Source organism: Microtus oregoni, unplaced genomic scaffold (assembly GCF_018167655.1).
Source record: "Microtus oregoni isolate MIOR12 unplaced genomic scaffold, Mior012 000020F_ref0000438, whole genome shotgun sequence".
NCBI classification, from domain to species: Eukaryota; Metazoa; Chordata; class Mammalia; order Rodentia; family Cricetidae; genus Microtus; species Microtus oregoni.
Genome location: NW_024543079.1, coordinates 27880528 through 27902171, shown reverse-complemented (window position 1 = coordinate 27902171; position 21644 = coordinate 27880528). Strand labels below are relative to the sequence as shown.

At 38.2% G+C, this 21644-nt stretch overlaps 1 protein-coding gene across 1 annotated transcript in view; it reads right to left on the bottom strand.

The window, feature by feature from the left end:
• Nucleotides 1-766: 766 nt before the first annotated feature.
• Nucleotides 767-21644, bottom strand: part of Esf1 (ESF1 nucleolar pre-rRNA processing protein homolog) — a 44502-nt gene continuing 23624 nt past the window's right edge. Inside the window, exons 10-14 of the mRNA XM_041670449.1 lie at nt 18482-18603; nt 12782-12869; nt 5109-5185; nt 3413-3559; nt 767-1249 (exon numbers count right to left, since the gene is read on the bottom strand). Of these exons, the coding sequence (XP_041526383.1) occupies nt 956-1249; nt 3413-3559; nt 5109-5185; nt 12782-12869; nt 18482-18603 (728 nt within the window). The 3' untranslated portion in view covers nt 767-955. The remainder of the gene's footprint in view (nt 1250-3412; nt 3560-5108; nt 5186-12781; nt 12870-18481; nt 18604-21644) is intronic.

Below are 21644 nucleotides of genomic sequence, written 5' to 3'. Positions count from 1 at the left end.
GTATCAAAGTCCCCATTAACCCCAAACAATATCATGGTTAGGCCGATCACACTACCCCAATCACTGGTACCAACTGCTGTTTTAGTTTGGGTTTTTATTGCTGTGAAGAGGCACCACAACCATGGCAACTCTTACAAAGAAAACATTTAATAGCTCTTAAAATCTATACCAGATAAACCAAAGGGCATTAGTCTTGAAGATGTCCTTTAATTTTACAAAGAAGTGGCATTCTCTTTATTCTAGTATACTTACCCTTCCAAAACATTCTAAAAAATCTAAAGAACAGAAGGATTTTTGTTGTTGTTGCTACAAATAGAAACATGACTGCAGAGCCCACGAGCCTTTCAAATAAAATTATGCGCAATATAAAAATGAAACTCTTTCTGAGGAACTGTTTTTTCATCAGTTAAAGTCTTGTTTCAGTTTTTTCAGAATAGTCTGCTTGAAGTACATATATGAGGCAAACCGACACTATAAAAACTAGTAAAAATGCAAACTAGTAGACACTGTGCACTTCTGCTCATCCAATAGCTCTCCATGCAAATTACTAAGCATGGAAAAAAGTTTACAGCTTCATCCTTTATGCTATGAAAATAAATTATCTTAATAGCTATTTAGCTCTGCTTCCTGAGTTTTGAGAGATTAAGGTACTATATAAACATAAATATATATGTACATATCCATATATACTTTTAAAAAATTTGTTTTTAATCTATACACAAAAAATGGACACCATTTTTTTTTACATATATTTTTGTTTGTTTTTTAATTTTTGAGACAGGGTTTCTGTTTGGCTTTGGAGCCTGTCCTGGATCTCGTTTTGTAGACCAAACTGGCCTCGAACTCACAGAGATCCTTCTGCTTCTGCCTCCCGAGTGCTGGGGTTAAGATAGCTACATTCCCATTAACCCTTAAACTATTTCTGTGTACTTGAGATCACAGAGACAGTGTCCAGTTATTTGACTCTCTGTTTTTTTCTGGCTTGGAATTGCTCTGTTTTATTTTTCACGGATTTAATCAGCAAAGACAAGGCAGGATCTGAGTGCTGCTTCTGTGCTGCCTTTCCCGTGTCCTGCTGAGCTCTCTCCACTGCTTGAGTAAGGAGTTCTTCTTTTCGTTCTCGTTGCCGAGCTTTCTCTTCAAGAATTTTTTCCATAGCTTTTGTCTTCTTGAAATTAGGATCAGAAGGATCCAAATTGAATAAGTGGGAAGTGTACATTGCCTGAAACCGTGCGTCGCTAACATTTACCTGTGAATTCAAAGAGAACAAATAAGTAAATAAAGGCAAAGAGCTGCTGGTTCTTAGTATACAAGTGTGTGCACTGTGCAATGAGGCATCAGAACCATGTTCTACAACCAAAAAAAGTCTTCTACTTTGTTATTTGAGACAAGGTCTGTCTTTAAGTCTAGGCTAGACTATAACTTGCTGCTCTTGAACACAGGATCCTCCAGGTCTTGGCGCCCTAAGAACTCGGATTATAGGCATGTGCCACCACGTCCAGGGTAGACTCAATGGACTCTTAAGGCCTGCCCTTCAATCACAATGTGAAGGATACGCTGTTCTCTTCCCCTAAAACCAATCTACTTGAAAGGGAAGAATAGTGGTCCATGTGTATAGTGGTATGTAACTTGGATCATTAGTTTCACTGTCAGGGAAGTGGTTCCCAAGGCAGGGCTTCTCCTCCTCACTTAGCATAATACTGACTTCTGTCCATCATAAATAAGTCTAGTTGGACACTGCTTAACTGCTTGGAGTTTAACCAGTCACTGCAGTATGTGTAATTTTAAGAAATTTTAAACTTGGTGTTAAGCAAAAGTAGTTACTAGCTAGGTCAGGTAGTATGGGGCAGTAATCCCAGCTACTCAGGAGGCTAACTACAGATTTAAGACCACCTTGGGCATCTTAGCAAAACACTGCTTGAAAATATAATGCAAAATGGTAGCTGCAGATGTTGCTCAATGGTAGTGCTAGCCTAAACCTGTGTGAAGTGCTAGGTTTAATCGCCCTGGAATCACAAGCAGTTATTGGGTGAGGGCAAAGAAATCCACTCTCCAGTCCAAGATTTGTAAGATATAAACCCCAAACTTATCCTCTAGATGTTTCTACAAAAAGCACTATGGTTGTACCTTGAAAAGTATACCTGTCAATCCAGTCAGGCTTAGCACCGAACAACAAAGGAAAAACCTGAGTGTACTGGAGATGGATTACAGCTTTATTTAGTTATAGTGAAGACGACAGACATGATACCAAGAGTAACAAAGGAACTCTCATGAAAATTCTGTGTGTGTGTACAGGTGTCTGTGCCTGCATGCAGAGATAAGAGGTTGATGACAGGTGTCTTCTTTAACATTGTCTGCCTTATATTTTAAGATAGTTTCTCTCAATGAAGCTGGAGCTTTATCACCTGGGAAGGCTGGCTGTCAGCAGGTCCCCAAGATCAGTCTGTCCCTATCCCCTACAGCCCTGGGTTATACACATATGCTACTGTTCCTAGCTTTTAGTGGGGTTCTAGGATCCAAACTTAGGTCTCATGAAGGTCCAGCAGGTTCTTTATTCACTGAACCATCTCCACAGCCCTCATGAAAAAAAAGTTCGTGTGGTGTGTAGAAGTTAGAGAACAACATGAGGGTGTCAGTTCTCTTCTGCACCATGTGGAAGACAGGGCCTGAACTTGGCTGTCAGTCTCAGAGGCCAAGAGCTACTACCTGCTGGACCATATCACAGCTCCACAGTTATGTGTGAAGGCAGAACTCATAATAAGAAATTATTCTTTGCTTTTTAATTAGAAAAAAAACAGTTCATCAGAAACTTCATGGGGACAGAAGCATACATGGACAGGTAGAGCAAGCAACAGTGGCCTTGTGATCTTTCTACATACTATGAAGAAGCTGATGTCCTTCCCTCCACTTTGGCCAAATTCAACATTCAACCATCTCTTTTTCCAAGTTCACTAGTGGAAAATGTTAAGTAAGTCCTAGTAAAATATGGCCATTAGGACCAGGCACTTATCATAAGAAGAAAACTGAAGAGGAACAGAAATATGATACAAAGAAATTAAAAAAGCTTGTCCACTATGTTGGTTACTGTACACAGTGCGAGTGAGCCCAATATCATGTGAACCCTCCATGCTCAGCTACCTCTCATTGCATGAATATCACTGCTTCTGGTTTTAACATTTAAAGGCCACAGATTTTTGTTTAACACAGCTACCAAATTAAAGGTAACAATTTCACTTAGAGCTCATCACTCTGGGATGAACTGTGTTAGATTAAAGAATAGTTGCTCTATTACCATTAAGGGATCTTTAAGGGTTTTTCAAGGGTAACTTCATGTCTAATTTCTATACCCAGAACTGCCTTTAGATTTAATTCCACCTTCAAGGAGCTAATAATGACTTGTGCTGCCAGTTACCTCAAAGTCATCCTCAAGCAACTCCTTCTTTTTCATAAGCTTTTTCTTCTTCTTTTTGCTCAGATTCTGGTGTTCCACAATCTTGTCATAATTGAAGTGTTTCTTGCTGTCTTCTTCCTCATCCATTACAAGCAAGGCCATTTCAGCCTATGGAAAGAAACAGACAAAACTTCAAACGTACAGCAGAGTTTTCCTGCACTGCTACTCTGAGGACTGCTTACAGTTATGTTGTGGGAGCTGCGGGCCTGCTTTTCGTCCTGCCCGGCTCCCACCACCTGCTAGCTTTACCCAAAATAACAACAAACAAATTGTATTCTTTTAAACACTGCTTGGCCCATTAGCTCTAGCCCTTACTGGCTAATTCTCACATCTGGACTAGCCCATTTCTAATAATGTGTGTAGCACCCCAAGGTGCGCTTACCGGGAAGATTCTAGCCTACGTCCATCCTGGGTCAGAGCTTAATAGCGCCTGCCTGGGAGAGGGGAGCATGGCCTCTGAGCTCACTTCCTCTTCCTCCCAGCATTCTGTTCTGTTTACTCCTCCCACCTATGTTTTAACCTATGAGGGCCAAGCAGTTTCTTTATTATAATTAACCAATGACCTTCCTCCATCACAGTCAATGAGTGGAGAGTAGAAAGAGGCCCACGATACACAGTATAGGTCCATTCGAGGCTGTGATGTGAGGACTAGCTACAAGAAAGGAGGAAAGGAATAGTCTTTATGCAAAGGATAGATGTCCATCCTTGTAGAGTAATCCGATTAGCAAGCAAGGGAACGAGAGCCCTGGGTCTTTCAAATACATTTCATTTCCACCCTGTTCTCTCTAAGGACAGGAAATTTACTTTGTGATTCAAATTACAGCTTCCAGATGTGCACTTTAGCAACTATGAAAATTCTTTTGCTCGGTTTTTTTTTTTCTTGTCTCTTTCAATACTGATAGACTTTCATGAGCAGACTCAGCATTTGCTTCTGAGAACAAGTATTCTGTTTCTCCTGACCATGACATCAGAGAGACACCTCACGAGTCAAGCAAACAACCACAAGCAATGCTTTGTGACCCTTACACATATGAACACTTTAATTTCTTTTCCTTCCACCACTGGCACTCACATCAAGCTTCCTTACTGAATCATGTCCAATGTCTTATGAGGACTACTTAACATGCAATGGGGGAGAGAACAGAAGAATGTATTAGACTGAGCAGTTTGGGCGGTCAGTCAAGGCCCAAAGCCTGTGCCCCTGTGTTATGCATAAGCTTCACAGCATTTCTCATGAAGATTTAGCATTGTACATTAAACTTGTATTTACTACTAATAAAAGAGAAATTAGCATTTGACAATCTGTAACAGAAACTGTAACAGGATCAATAGATTCAAAGGATATGCAAACACTACTTTATGTTCCAACAACAATATCTTCTGTTTCAGTCATATTAAAGGGTGAGAATGAGAATATCTCCTTATTCATAAAGGGCTTGAGAAACTTTTACTCCATATTAACTGGAGAAATAGTGTTTGGTTAAAGGTAACATTTAAAAATATGTGACTAGAATATTTATGTATCTTATAATGTATTTACAAAACCCACTGGAAAAATCAGTTTTAAAATTAGAGACACTGAAAACCCACATGAACCACATCATTCCAACTCCTCAGACCAAGCATCGATAAATACTCAACAATGACCACTTTCTACCTTTTGTTTTTCTAGTTCAGTTTCTTCCTCTGAAGATGTGCTGCCCTTTGCACATTTCGTTGATTTTTTCTTTATACCTGGTACAACAAACCAACAGAGGAGGGTTAAAATGACAAGATTAACAGGCAAAATCTGTTTATACTATAAACAAAATGAAGAAGGCCATGGGCATAAACGGCGTACACAAGCCTTCTGAAAGGTGACTAAGTACTGCAAGGAAGGTATTTCTGTTGGTGTGTGGCACATTTCTGTAACACTAGCACTCAGCAGAGGACAAAGGGTTGTGAGTTGTGAGTCTGTATATAGTGAGACCACCTCAAAACCAAAGCAAAACACCAGTAATTAATAAAGAGAATCACTAGACCATGTACTGAACAAAATGGCTTAGTTCTTTTGAAGAGAAAACAAAAATCCCACACAGGTTATTTAAAAGGATGAACAATTTGCTTCATCCTAGAAAAAAAAGAATTGGTTATGCCCTTATCTGTAAAACAGGTTTGTTTTTTTTATTTTTAAATCTATTTTGGTGTGTCTGTATGCAGCTAGCTATGCATGCAACACATCAAGTGTGAAGGCCAAGGGACAACTTGTGGGAGTTGGTTTTCCCTTCCTATCATGTGTGTCCTGGGAATCTGAGGTCCTGGACATGGCAGCAAGCCCCTTTACACCCTGAGCTATATCCTGCATGTATGTGTGTGTACCAAGTGTATGCCTGGTACCCGTGGAAGTCAGAAGAGGGTATCAGATCCCTTGGAATTACAGTTATAATTGAACTGCCATGTGGGTGCTGAAGACTAAAATGGAATTCTCTGCAAAAGAAGTAGGTGCTTTTAGTTACTGAGCCATCTCTCCAGCCCCAAACATGGAATTTAATAAAGGCAACTACCTGTAGTGTTAGTCTAGGGACTCCATGGATTAGTAAACTGTAAGAATATAGTTACTGTTTGGCACATACTATTATATGGTACCTGAAATTATTGCCATTATTGTCTGATTATACATCTTTTAAGTTTCTTAGTAATTGTGCTGATACTATGACTTTTTTTCTTTCTTTTTTAAAGGGATGTACTATACACTTTAGTCCTACTTTTTCAAAAGCAAAATCTTTTTTTATTTTATTTTATTTTTATTTATTTTATTATGTATACAATATTCTGTCTGTATGCCTGAAGGCCAGAGGAGGGCGCCAGACCTCTTTACAGATGGTTGTGAGCCACCATGTGGTTGCTGGGAATTGAACTCAGGACCTTTGGAAGAGCAGGCAATGCTCTTAACCACTGAGCCATCTCTCCAGCCCCCCAAAATCTTTTTTTAAAATATTTATTTATTTATTTATTATGTATACAATATTCTTTCTACATGTGTGTCTGCAGGCCAGAAGAGGGCACCAGACCTCATTACAGATGGTTGTGAGCCACCATGTGGTTGCCGGGAATTGAACTCAGGACCTTTGGAAGAGCAGGCGATGCTCTAACTGCTGAGCCATCTCTCCAGCCCCCAAGCAAAATCTTTATAGAGTTTATACAATTAGGGCTGGGTAAGGCTTAGGGGTCAAGTGCTTGCCTCATATAAATGAGGCCTTCCGTCTATCCTTAGCACTAAAAAAGAGGAAAGTTACAAATTGGCAATAAGAAAATAATTCCAATGTCTGTAGCACAAATTCTAATTGGTATTAATACTAAAAACCCAGAGTTAGACATTGGCGTTAATGCTGAAGATCAGAGAAGCAGGGTGACCAGCCACTAGAGTTCTTTTTACTTCTATCAATGCTCAGACACAAGGGGCAATCCATCCTCAGACTGCATTTGTCTCCAAAAAGCCTCAAACTGCACTGAACTCTTGTCTCCTCCTGCCATACAGTCCCCTCTCTGTCCGACAGCCATATCACTCCTGTCTCCACCTCCCTGGTGCTGGGATTGAAAGCATGAGATTTCAAGTGCTAGGATCACCTTTATGTGAGCTCTGGTTCTTGTTTAGACAGATTCAATCTTGTATAGCCCAGGGTAGCCTAAAACCAACAAAGAGCCCTCTGTCCTGGGACTAAAGGTGTGTGCCACCACTCCCTGGCTTCTAGTGGCTTAGCTCGGTGCTCTGATCTTCAGATTAGTTTTATTTGTTGAAACACAAACAAAACATCATTTCAAATATTTCATTTCCAAAAGAAAAAATTAACTTTCATCTTAGAAGTATATTTTCAAAATTCTCCTAACTCTTTTGATAACCAATTGCAGTTTAGGGGAAAAATTGTAACAAATCTCTGGTGCTCATACTGGCTCCTAACCCAACCCAAATACCACATCTGGCATCAATCAAAATCAATTTTTTCACATATTGAAAGTTTATACAATTTTATAAGGTGTATAAGTTTAGCTCTACAGGATGCCCAAGGGCAAGTATGTTATAAATATACTCAAGCTCACCTTCTTATACTACTGTTCTGGTTATGTACACTCTTAACTACATACTTTTTTTTTGTTTTAAAAAAACTCATTTACTTATTTATTTTACTTCCTGGCTACACTTTCTCTTCTCTCCTTTCTTTCTAGTTCTTCCCTCTAAGGCCCACTCTGTTCCCATCCCCACATACATTCCCCCTCAGTTTCTGTTTAGGAAAGGGAAGGGTTCCCATGATTATCAACAAAACATGGCATATCATACTGCTAATCATTATGTCTTGAATATTTTTGGAAACTAGGTATATATCCTTAAGTAATGACTGCATTTTACTTCTATAGTACTAATCTCCAAAATTTATTTTAACAAATTAACAATGAAGGCAATATTGTGGCAATACATTTATATATCAATTTAAGCTACCTGAGTAAAGACAAACCAAATAAAACAAACAAACAAAAAAAACCCCAAGACAATGAATTTTGAGCTAACACCAGCTCCATCTAAGAATACCTATTGTCTAACCACTACTGAAGAGAAAAAAAAGAACCCACCATCAAGCCTTACTCCTGGAGGCACAAACGAAAATACAAAAGCTCTTATTTACTTCCTTACAGGAACTGACTTCTCTAAGACTACAAGTAGGCTTCCATACATTCTAGTTGGTTTTGTCAACTTGACAGAAACCAAGACATATTTGGGAAAGGGAATCGTAATTGAGGAACTGCTTTCATCAGACTGCCTGTGGGCATGTCTGTGGAGCATTTTCTTGATTAATGGTTGATGTGGGAGGATCCAGCCACTGTGGTCCATGCCACCCTTGGGCAAATGATTCTGGGTGGTATAAGAAAGGAAGCTGTGCAAGCCAAAAAGCAGTACTCTTCTACAGTCTCTGCTTCAGTCTGTTCCTTCCTCCAGAACAAACCTCTTCCTCTAGGAAGGGACATCACCTTGAGATGACGGATGGTTGTGAAAATGTCAGACCAGTGGTTTGAATAGGAATGGCCCCCATAGGCTTACGTGTCTGAATGCCTGGCCATGGGGAGTGGCACTCCTGGGAGGTGTGGCCTTGTTGGAGGAAGTCTGTCACTATGAAGTGGGCTTTGTGGTCTCGTAAGCTCAAGCTAGTCCTAGTGTGGCAGTTTCCTGCTGCTACTTGTAGATCAAGATCAGAACTCTCCACTCCTTTCCCAGCACCACACGGGCCTGCTTGCTGCCATGCTTGCCACTATGATAATGGACTAAACCACTGACACTGGAATCCAGCCTCAAATTAAATGTTTTCCTTATTAAGAGTTGCCATGCTTATGTCTCTTCACAACAATAAAAATCCCAACTAAGACATATGTCCTTTCCCAAGTTGGTAGTAGCCAGTGTTTTATCACAGCAACAGAAACTAAACTAGGACACTGTCTTCCTACACCCTGTTGGATCATGAGCACAGAACATTACATCAATCTTTGTTCTTTGCTATACTTTGTATATACACTGGTAAAGAAAAAGTCGTTTATCCTGGAAAGAACAAATTTGAAATCTGATATGGAATTCCCCTCTGTATGCTGTGAATGTTTTATTACCAATTGGTTTGTAAACGGAGACTGCTTGTTCATTTCCCAGCTGCTCAGACCACACAGTAACTATATTAATTATAACACTGTTTGACCAATGACTTAGGCATATTCCTAGCTATCTCTTATATCTTAAATTAACCCATTTCTATTATTCTGTGTATCGCCACGAGGTATGTATGGCTTATGGGGTAAGGTTCTGACATCTGTTCTTGTGTCTGTCTTTCTCCTTCGGCAGCTACGTGTCTCCTTGACTCCACCTACTCACACACTCTCTCTCTGTTCTCATTTCATGCCTGACTTTACTCTGCTAAGCCATTGGCGGAAATAGCTTCTTTATTAACAGAGGGGAATCCCACATCATTGATTAATAAAAAAACCAACCAACCAAACAAACAAACAAAAAACAAAAACTGCTTCAGCCTATAGCAGGGCAGAATAAAGCCAGGCAGGAAATCTGAACAGAGATATGGAGAGTAGGCAGAGTCAAGGAGACAGACGCCAGAACTTATCGACAGGCCACAGTCTCGTGGTGATACACGGATCAATAGAAATGGGTCAATTTATTATGTAAGAGCTAGGTAGGAATACACCTAAGCTATTGTCCAAGCAGTATTGTAATAACACAGTTTCTGTGATTATTTAGGTCTGGACAGCCAGGAAATGAAAGAGTAGTCTCCAACTACAGAAATTAACTGAAAATTATTCATTAAGTCCATCTGTTTATACATATATACAATATATATCAAACATTTATTTCAAAGTCCAGTTGTCCTGTAAGTAATTGTACTGATGCATAAAGTATGGGAGAAGACTTCATGGTGACAGAAGTCATGGGTCATGTAGTAAGTTGGCTTGTGGTCTAAGAAATATGCCATTAGTAAATTCTGCCACTATGTGAACATTATAGAGTATTCTTACCCAAGCTAAGTTGGCTTGGTCTCTAGATATCAGGTTACTGAACCACCATACGTCAGATATGTAGTCTGTATTATAATATGGTGTGAGGCTTTATGGAAGTATCTTCTAACAAGTGCTGAAAGTCTCTGAAAATGAGTGCTTGCTCACTGAATGGATACCAGGTATGCAAATGGCTTTGCACTCTGTTTACACTACTACTTAAAAGGGGCATATTCTTTTTGTGAAACACCCTGTGAGGTTCAGCTGGTTCTCTCCTGTCTTGGTCTCCTTTCCTGTGGCCTTGCTGCACATTCTATACTTTTGCCTCTTGTCTGGCCTTCAGATTTATGTCTCGTCTTTATCCACTCTTGGTTATCCTGGCCAAAGCAACCTCTTTAAACTTGAGAACTCATTTAATTGATTTCCTTTGGCAATAACTCCCCTCAAAATGATCTGTTTTTTTTGGCCAACAATGGACTTTTTTTCTGTTAAAATTGAGTTTTCTAGCTCTCACTAGTATCTCTTTCAACATGTTTTCTTTGCAGGAATCAGCAATATGTTAAGAGACACACCAGATGACGTCACTTTCCTGCTTTAAAGCTATTTGATGGCTTTCTACGGTCAACAATAAAATCCTAACTTTCTGTCAAGACAACAAAGCTCTGCAGGTCCCTTCCTATTAGAAATCCACCCTAGCTCCACACAGAACTCCCTCTCTGAGGGTGCCCCAGCCATACGATGACCTTCAATTCCTTCAACAATGTACAACATGTCCTTTCTCACTTTACATCCTTTTCCTTCCTGTGCAATGCTCTTCCTCTGGCAGTCTGTGCCCAAGGTCCCAACTCAAATCTCAACACCTCAAGGGAGCCTTCTTTACCTATTCTATTTACAAGACACACCATTTTCTCATTCTCTCCCTCATTATCTTCTCTGTACCACTCTTTTAAACACCACACTCATATAATCTTGCTTCTACTTTTGGTACATCTTCCCTGAAACCAGACTGTACAAAAGATACCGTCTTGTCTTTATTGCTACAGCTATAGCTCTAGTTTATCAGACTGCACTGCATTTGACAATCACAATATTTAATGACAGAGTGAACAAACTTGGCAAGACACCCATTTTAGTCATACATTTCATGTAAAAAGTTCTCATTCTATTTTCCTTTAAAGCAACGAAGTACCACTAACTTTTAAAACAAGATAGAAGTCGGCGGTGGTGGTGCATGCTTTTAATCCCAGCACTCAGGAGGCAGAGGCAGGTGGATCTCTGAGTTTGAGGCTAGTCTGGTCTACAGAGTGAGTTCCAGGACAGGCTCCAAAGCTACACAGAGAAACCCTGCTTTGAAAAACAAACAAACAAACAAACAAAAAATCCAGATGATAGAAACAATTCTTATGGAGCATTCTGAAAAAACACATTGAAAACAAATTTTGCCTTACTCAAAATGTTTGATACTAATGCTAGGGAAAGCTTACATGCAATTTAGCTGCTACCCTACACTACTGAACTATTTAAGTTATTCTCTGAATGCTGCTCTGAGCTCTGCAATCTGACCAGATTATATATGTCAAATGAAGCACTTTGGACACAGAACAAGGAAGCTTTAATGCTTCACAGTTCTCAATAATTTTGTTTCAGTCAAGGGACAAGGCTAAAATTCATCATCTTTTAGAAATGATCACAAAGGTATGAGAAAAAGCAGAATATGCTAGGTTTCCATTTCCCTTTTCAATTCCTAAGAATCTCATAGCATATAATAGAATTTATTCAACGTAATCTCCTTTCACCAATAAAATGTCAGCGCTAAAGGGCCGTAAAAACCAGTAAAGAATTTTAAGCACTTTGATTTTTCCTGTTGAGAACTGTTCTGGCCCGCTGGTCAGGAGGGACAAGAAGCAGGGAGATCTCATAAACTACTTCTCTTTACAAGGCCAGCTTGGCGCTCTCAAGAATAAGTACTGGGAGTTCATGTGTGTGTGAAATAAGGATGAGGGGAAGGCAAAGCACAAAAGAGCAATGAATACTTACAGTGCTTTCTGCACAAACTTGTCAAGTATGGCCTCAACCTTACCAAACACATACACCCAAAAGATACAAATGAAAATATCTGGGAAGCATAAGTGATATAAAAACCATGGAGACAAGACTCTTTAGACATAGGAAGCTGCTAAGTCATCTTAGCCTAGGGATTTGAAGAAAATTGGAGCTATGAGAAAAGCTGACTTTTAAACTGTATTTAACAAGGGTAAATGAAAAAGGGACTAAATATTAAGCATAGATGCCTTTGTATATTTGAATAGAAAAGGCTATTATACTATCATTTTATGCTTACATTTAAAAACTATATACATGCTAGACAAATTCTTCACTGCCTTTGCAGAGACCTGCTCTTGTAGAGGTCCCAGGTTAGGTTTCCAGACTACATGGCAGCTCATAACCATCTGCAACTCTAGTTTTAGGTGTTTTGACATCCTCTTCTGGCCTCTTTGAACACTGCATGCATGTAGTCCACATACATGCAGGCAAAAGAGTCATACACAGAACATAAAAATAAAGAAATCTTTTTAAAAAGTCCTTTATAATGGAATTACTTTATATCTTCTATATACAAGAGGCATGTTGGGTCTTCTCAATATGACTTATGATTGAACTCTTCAGGACAGACATGGTATAAATCATTAATTAAGCTATCCAAATTCTAGCATATTTGAGAGAATGGCTAGTTTCAACTATTTTTTTTCAACCCATATTATCCTTTTCTTTGGATTCCAACTGAAAAATCACAAGTATAGGCTGGCTTACCTATTTTTTTAACTTCTTCAGCAAAGTAGGGATCATTCAAATCAACATCAGAGGGAAGCTCATCTTCACTGGCTTCTTCAGAAAGAGCCTTAAAGATGAATGTAAAAAGAATTGCAACATTATAAAGACTGAAGTATGTGAATATAAAGAAAATGATAAACATTTTTGAAGTCAAGAAATTCAATATAGAGGCTGAAGAGATGGCTTAGAGGTTAAGAGCACCACCCACATGGCAGCTCAAACTGTCTGTAGCTCTATGTTTACATATGCATGGAAAATAATTAAAGCAAACTATGATCTTTTTTAAAAATATTTATTTATTATGTACACAATATTCTGTCTGTGTGTATGCCTGCAGGCCAGAAGAGGGCATTACAGATGGTTGTGAGCCACATGTGGTTGCTGGGAATTGAACTCAGGACCTTTGGAAGAGCAGGCAATGCTCTTAACCTCTGAGCCATCTCTCCAGCCCGAAACTATGATTTTTGTAAGAAAAGAATATTATCAAATATGGGATCCCTGTCCTCAGAAAGTTGTAAGGTGCATACTGTGCTGTTCAGTTTTTGTAAACTTGACAGAAACTTGAAGAATTGCCTCCATTAGACTGCCCTGTGGTCATGTTTGTGGGGGTACTAATTAAACGGCTAATTGATGAAGTTGGGCCTAGTCCACTGTGGATGATGCCATCTTTAGTCCTGGGTTGCATAAAGAATGTAGCTGAGAGAAAACACACCAGAAAGAAGCACTCCTGTTTTAGCTCCTACACTGACCTTTCCCACAGACAGCATATGACCTGGAAGTGTAAGATGAAATAAACCCCTTCTTTCCCCAAGTTACTTCAGGTCAGAATATTTTATCATAGCAACAGAAACCAAAGTAGGACTCAGACATAGACATTTCCCTAATATAATTTGAACAGACTTCCTACATTGTATTGGTCTATTTAACTAACAAATAAAACCATAGAGTAAATCTAGATTAAGACTAACCAGACTGGGTTTTTTCTAAGAATGTAAAACATCCGTCATTTTAGTAAATATGCTTAGAATCTCTATTCATCCTGAATGCAAAAATGATCCCCTAAGCTTTAAAGGCACCAAGGAGTCCGAAGGCTGTTATCAAGACTGGTGCAGGCACCGAGACATTGATTATTTACTGTATGTATTTTAAATGTTAGTAAGTCCAGATTTCTTCTTTGCTGCTTTTCCTCCCTCTGGCACTTGCCAAACTTGGGAGCCTTCATTCAGAGGGACCCTCTAGCCAAGCCCAGGTGGTGAGAAACTGGTGCATGGCACAATTCCTCCCAACTCTGGCCCTGGAGGGTTTGTGCCAGATGCAGCTTCAAGGCCCAGCTAAGCCTGTACATCATGGGCTCTGGCTCAGTCTGGTGATCCCACCTGACCCTACCATGACTGCACCCTTCCTAATTCCCAGGCTTACCCCACTCATGCCTGCCCTAATCTCCAAGCATCAAATGAGCCTGCTGTGCTCACATCAAATACATGACCAACACAAGAAGCCCACACTTTCAGGTCTCATTGCACAAAAACTATGTAAGACAAGACAGTATGTCCTCCCAAATCCACCAGTTCTATAGAAATGTTCTCTAGCGAGTATTGTCAAGATGAACCCCAGGGACACCGAACAGAAGAATCATACACAGATTCAGAGTTTAAAGATACAACTGAATAGCTCAATGAACTCAAAGAGTGGTGTCCAAGAAAACACAAACAAGGCTGAAATACCATGACAAAGACAATATAAGATTTGAGAAAGGAATTCAACAGGCATAGGGATATTGAAGAGATCTTAAGTTAAAATGAAGATGGAATTGAAAAACAGCACAATCAGAAAACTCAAGAGAAAAATCTTATAAGTAAAATTGATCAAATATAAGATATACTATCAGAATCTTAAGACAAACTAGGGGAGTATGACAAGAAAAATATGAAAAAAAAAAGCAGAAACACAAAACAAAACATAGTATAGAAACGGGGATTTCATGGCAAGACCAAATCTTTAATTACAGGCATAGATGATCCCAGATCAATGGCAAAGACCAGATGTTCAAAAGAATCATAGAAAAAAAACTTTCAAACTAAGGAAAGATAAACCCAGATGATCTAAGAAGCACAGTTGTTAATACCAAAAAGATAATGCCAAAAGCAAAACTTCCCACAACATAAAAACACTTAAAAAGAACAAAGAAAATACTGAAAGCTCTAAGAGGAAAATCCTAAATCACATAAAAAGGAAAATCCATCAGAATAACAGCTAGTTTCACAATGGAAACTTTGAAAACCAGAGTGCAAGGCACTTCAAGTTCTACAACACCACCTATGTAGACTACTGTACCAAGCAAAGTCATCTGCTATAGTTGAAGGAGAAAGAAAAACTTTCCACGACGCAAATAGGCTAAAAGAGTTAATGTCCAGAAAGACCAAGCCTCAAGAGAATACTGGAAACAGTACTTAGTGAAGAATAAGCATAGCCAAGAGACCCTAGAAAGAAGACAAATGAAGATGTAATTAATGAATACTAATACAACTAAGAACATAAATACCAAATCAAACAAAAACAACAACCAACCAAACAACAACAAAAACCCAATAAAAATGTCAGCAATCAACACACACCTTTCAATAATTTAAATATTAATCGCCTCAACTCTCCAATTAAAAGACACAGGCTGGTTAAATGAATTAAGATACAAAGTTCATCTCTCTGTTGTCTACAAGAAACTCAGCGTTAAAGATAGGCACCATCTTAAACAGAAAGGATGAAAAGAAGTATTCCAACAAACAGGGACAGGAAGCAAGTAGGTGTTATTGTCCTAACATCTGACAGATAGACCTTAATCAGAAACTAATCAAAAGAGATAAAGGGCACCGTCTCAGTTAGGGTTTCTATTGCAGTGAAAAGACACCATGACCACAGCAACTTTTGTACAGGAAAACATTTAACTGGAGTGACTTACATTTTCAGAAATTTAGCCCCTTATCATCATAATGCAACAAAGTTACATTCTAGCAAACATGGTGCTGGAGAAGCTAAGAGTCCGTGACCCACAGGCAACAGGAAGTAAACTGAGACACTGGGGGTATCTTGAGCACAGGAGATCTCAAAGCACAGTGACAAACTTCCTAAAACAAGGCCATACCTACTCCAACAAAGCCACAACTCCTAATAGTGCCACTCCCAATGAGCTTATAGGGGTCAATTACATTCAAACTACTTAAGGTACTTCATTTTAATCAAGGGCATAGTTAACCAAGAAGATACTACTATCTTAACATATACATGTTACATGTACAGAAACTGGTCACCTAATTTCATGTATACTACTATAGTTAAAAACATAGATTAATATCAACCCACTAAAAGTAGGTGATTTCAATATCCACCTTCCTCCAGTAGAAAGATCATTTGGATAAAAGATAAACAGGGAAACAAATCAGAAACAAATGATATACATCCAATGAACTTATTCCACCCAAACATCAAAGAATATGCATTTTACTCAACAGCCCATGGAAGCTTCTCTATAATAGAATGTATCATGGAACACAAAACAATTAAAATCAAATAACTCCATGTATCTTACCTGACCATAGTTAAGTAAAAGCTAAAATCAATACCAGATAAATCTCAAGTATACAAACTCAAGGAGAGTAAACAAGTCATTATTAAAATGATTAATGAGTCAAAGAAAAAAATCAAGAAAGAAAAAAAAATTTTCTGGAACTAAAAGAAAATAAAACTACAATGCAACAAAATCTTTGGGAGACATTAAAAACAGTTCTGCAATGGAGATTTATAGCCCTAAGTGCCTACATACCAAAATTATAAAGAGCACAAATAAATGACTTAATGATGCAACTAAAAATTTTGGACAAAATGATAACAAATCCAGTAGATGGCAAGACATAATAAAAACCAGATCAGAAACCAATGAAACCAAAACAAAGAAAGCAATATGAAGAATCAACAAATCTAAGAGCTGCTTCTATGAGAAGATAAACAAGTTGACAGATGCTCTGGCCTAACTAACCAAAAGAATGATAGAGAACCCAAATAACAAAATCAGAAATAAACAGGGAAACATTACAACAGACAGAAATTCAGATAAGGCAATATTTAAAACACCCCAATGCTATTAAATTGAACAATCTAAAAAAAAAAAAAAAGAACTTGAATTTGTAGATTTATCCAGACTATCAAAGTTATAACAATCTCAACAGACGCATAACAAATGAGATTGAAAAAGCAATAAGGCTTCTGTTGGGAAAAAAAAAGCCCAGAAGAATTTTACCACTTTCAAAGATCTGAGCCAGTCTTCTTCAAATTTTGATAAAATGAGATGACTCAGTGATTAAGCACTGGTTGCTCTTCCAGAGGTCCTGAGTTCAATTCCTAGCAACCAAAAGGTGGCTCACAACCATCTATAATGAGATCTAGTGCCTCTTCTGGCATGGAGGTGTACAGGCAGGCAGAACAATTTAAATCTTGAAAAAAAGCTTTTTAAAAGAATAACAGCAATAGGAATACTCCCAAACTCCTACTATGATGCATGCTGGTATTGCTCTAATCCCAATGCCAGGTAAAGATACAACATAAAAAAAAATTTACGGGCCAATATCCCTGATGAACATAGATTAAAAAAAATACTCAATAAAATATTTACAAGCCGAAGACAGACATATATCAAAAAGATTATCCACTATAACCAAGTTGGCTTTATCCTAGATACAGGTATGGCTCAACACATGCAAGCCAATAATGTAACAAATAACATAAATATACTTAAAAAGAAAAATCATATGATTAAGTACAGGAAAGCCTTTGACAAAAATCCAACATGCCATCATGATAAAAATCCAAGAGAGTGGTGATAGAGGGAATATATCTCAATATAATAAAAGCTCTCTGTGACAAACACACAGCCAACACCATCCTAAATGGAGAAAAACTTAAAGCAACTCTATTGAAATAAGAAACAAGACAAGTCTGTCCATAATCCCTACATTTTTTCAATAGTGAGCTTGATGCATTCATTACCTGAGCAATAAGGCAAGAGAAGGAAATTAAAGGGATACAAATAAGAAAAGGAGAACATTAGTGTGGTGGTGTTGGTGTTGGTGGTGCTTGTCTTTAATCCCAGCATTCAGGAGGAAGAGCCAGGTGGATGTCAGAGTTTGCAATCAGCCTGATCTACAAAGTGAGTTCCATGACAGCCAGAGCTACTCAGAGAAACTGTCTTGAAAAACAACAAACAAACCAAACAAAATCAGAAAAAGGATAAAGTACAAGTGTAGGGGAAAGTCTCAGAGTGAGTATTTTATTGACTCCATCAAGACTCACTTAGAAAATTTTCCCCAAAACTGCTAGCTTTAGTACTTGTGGAATCATTCTACAAATGGCATTTAACTGCCTATTTAAGTTTTGAAGAAAGCTTAGTAAAAGGAGGTACCATATCAAGGGGGCAGGGCTTTTATCCTACTTTGCCACTATTACAATAAAGATCAAACAGTTACTTCCTTGTAGATGGGTGTGGTGGTCCACACCTACAGTCCCAGGACTGGGATGGAGTGTGGGCCAGACAACAAGATTCTGTCATAGAGACATGCATTTCAAAATTACAGGTGGGTGTGAGGGACACAACCGGCATTCAATAAATACCTGACCAATTAACATGGATACCTTCTGTTTCTTTTTCAGTCTTTTCTTCTCTTTCTTCTTCTCTAAAAATTGTTCCCAAGGGGTCAGCTTGTCCTTTCCCTCCAACTTGTTTTTGACCATTTCTTCTGCACTCTCCTTAAGGCCTAAAAATGGAAAAATAGTTTAGCTTAAAATAGTATATCTTTGCTCTGTTAAAGGGTTACAAAAGCAAGAGAACAAACACAGTTTATGTACGTAGGTATATCTAACAATCAAGACCACAAAATAAATCCTATTTCCAGAGAGAGAGAGAGAGAGAGAGAGAGAGAGAGCGAGCGAGAGATCTAACTGGCCAAAAGAAATAAAAAAGATCAACAATATATGATCATATGGACATTAATGAAAAACCTATTATTAGTCAGACATGCTGATTTACCTACAAGCCTAGTACTTCAAGGTTAAGTTTAAGTTCAATCGGGCTATACAATAGAAATATTGTCTCGAAAAAAACAAAACTTAAAAAATAAAGGGATAAGAAACCCAAATATTTACTTAGGTCTAACCCTCCTCTCTCTCTATTTGCTTTGAGCTTCCAAGGATAATTGCTGATTCTCGGCTTTTTGGTGAAGACTGAGTGAAGAGAAATTTTAGAGTAAAAACTCAAACTACAACTAATAGCTAATTAAGCAAAATCATATTTAGTTTTTCCTGTCTCTGAGAACAAATCCTTGAGTCACCGCTCAGGCACTCTCCAAGGCTATGGAGTTGAGATGCAGAGGCCACCAGCTTCACTCTATTCTATACAGCTGCAGTTTGTTCTAATGGTTCATCTCTAAAGCTTTTGTTCCTAGACTACTCTAGACTCATGTATTCTTCAGCCATTAAAATTAAATTAAAATACATTTTTAATGTATTTACCAGTAAGCCAGAACCATTTCCAGGACTGTTTTTGCACTTACAGCATTCTGAACGTGTTTGGGAGGATGAATTGGACCAGTCACCTCCTTTCTCAGAGGACCACTTTGACCATTCCATCCACTGTCACATTTTATTTTGTTTGTATGGAGACAGGGTCGCACTATGCAGACCTCGCAGACTGGGCTGGTCCCCAACTAACTACGTACGCCAGACAGGCCTTGAACTTGTGGTGATCCTCTTGGCCCTGCCTCCTGATAGACTGGATTATAAGTGTGTGCCACCACGCCAAGCCATTTGCTATTTTTAAAAGATGGATTTTGTGTCACATAAATATTTAAAGTTCCATATCCAAATAAGTCCTTCAAAATTTCTAACAAAGATAGATGAATAAATAAATACCATCATCTTCAAAGAAGACAGAAAAGTAGTTATATATTTCTTACTCTGGCTGGGCTGGAGAGATGGCTCAGCCATTAAAGGCTAGGCTCACAACCAAAAATTTATTTCTTACTCTGGTCGTAGTGATGACCTTTGTCAGCTTAGGCTTCACCCTCTCCTCTGCCTACTCACTCACTTTACCTTTGATCTCAGGATGCAAACAAAATAAACTGGGCAGAGATGAGATGTATGCAAACCCTCCCTTCCACATGTACATCACCCGCTTTCAACTTCAAAATACTCGGTAGACGTACAAATATACAGAACTACTAACAACAGTGCTTTAGGCTGTGGGGGATGAAAATCCAGGTTGAAACAGCTGAGTTCTAAGGTCTATTTCCTGGCTGTTAGGTAAAGATTTAGTCTCCAAATTCCTAGGACCTAGAAAAGTATTAAATTACATGTATTCTCAAGTTTTTATATTTTTTTATGAAATACTGATGGTAGGAACTCTGATTTGTTAGATACCAAAACAGAAATACAATCGTCAATTAAAAAAAAATGTATCTGGGGTTGGAGAGATAGCTCAGAAGCTAACAGCACTGGTTGCTCTTTTAGGGGACCCACGTTTGATTCCCAACACCCACATGGTGGCTCAAAACTGGTGTAGGAAGTCCTTACACCACAAAACCACCTGTAACTCCAGTTTTAGGGATCCAAAGCCCTCTTGTCTTCTGAAGGCACCAAGCATACCACCGAGTGCTTAATATACAAGCACATAAAATGAATCATTAAAACCCATTCTTTATGAGAAAAACATTTCATATTAGTACATAGTTTTCAGGAGGTATATGAGTGATACAAAGTCATATACAGATACTCAAACGAACCAGTAATGTACCTAGGGAATTTAAGGTGAGATCCTCACATAGAATACACTAAATTCTGAAAAAAAAAATGTTGATTTCACATAACAAGATAAAGTGACATATATAATGCATATAGTTCAGCATATAATCAGTCTATCTCAACTTTCAAAAACATACTATTATATTATTAGATAATAGTTAAATCTTTAATATCTTTTCATTTTAGTTTTTTGAGACAAGGTTTGGTCTAGAACTCACGATGTGAACTCACAAAGATCCACTTGCCTTTGCCTCTCAAGAGCTGGGAAGAAAAGGCATGTGCCACCACGCTTGGGTAGAGGTAATTACTGAAAAGGGATTATGTGATTATTTTTGCATTATCTAAGTGAAATGTCATTTATTTGGTACTAGATTCTATAGCTCTGCTTTCTAAGTCCCACCGGCATATGTCAGTTCTGTATACTAAAATCAATGTGGACTCACTTTCTTTCACATTCCATAATCTTTAGCATGGTCCCAAACACACAGTAAATACTTAATAAACATGTCTGTCTTGATCCATTTGAAGGAAGGATTCTTATTTCCTGCCAAGTGTTTGATCTTTGATGTTTAGAACATATTATTTCCAACAAAAAAAAAAATGAATCAAAACTCCAAGGTCTAAATGGATTCTGTCTCTAACTGGTTCATGCATGCAATATTTATCCTTAGGAAATAATACTTCTTTGGAACTTAGTCTGTTTCTAGCAATAAAGAAACAGTATCTTAAATTCACGTCAGTCTGTAGTTCTCTTTGCCTGGTTTTCCCTAATATACCAAAATAGAAGAACAAACACATTGCAATGAGTTAACACCACCACAATACTTAAAAATGCTTTGTTCTTGTTGTCATCATGAGGTCACTGAAATCTCTTGCCACAGATCACAGTTGTTTATGTTCTGAGTTCTTAAAAATATGCCCATCCCAGAAGTCTTTTGGCAAATGCACAAGAACATTCTTCGGAGCCAGTTTAGCCTCATTTAAGAGAAGCCACTTTGTG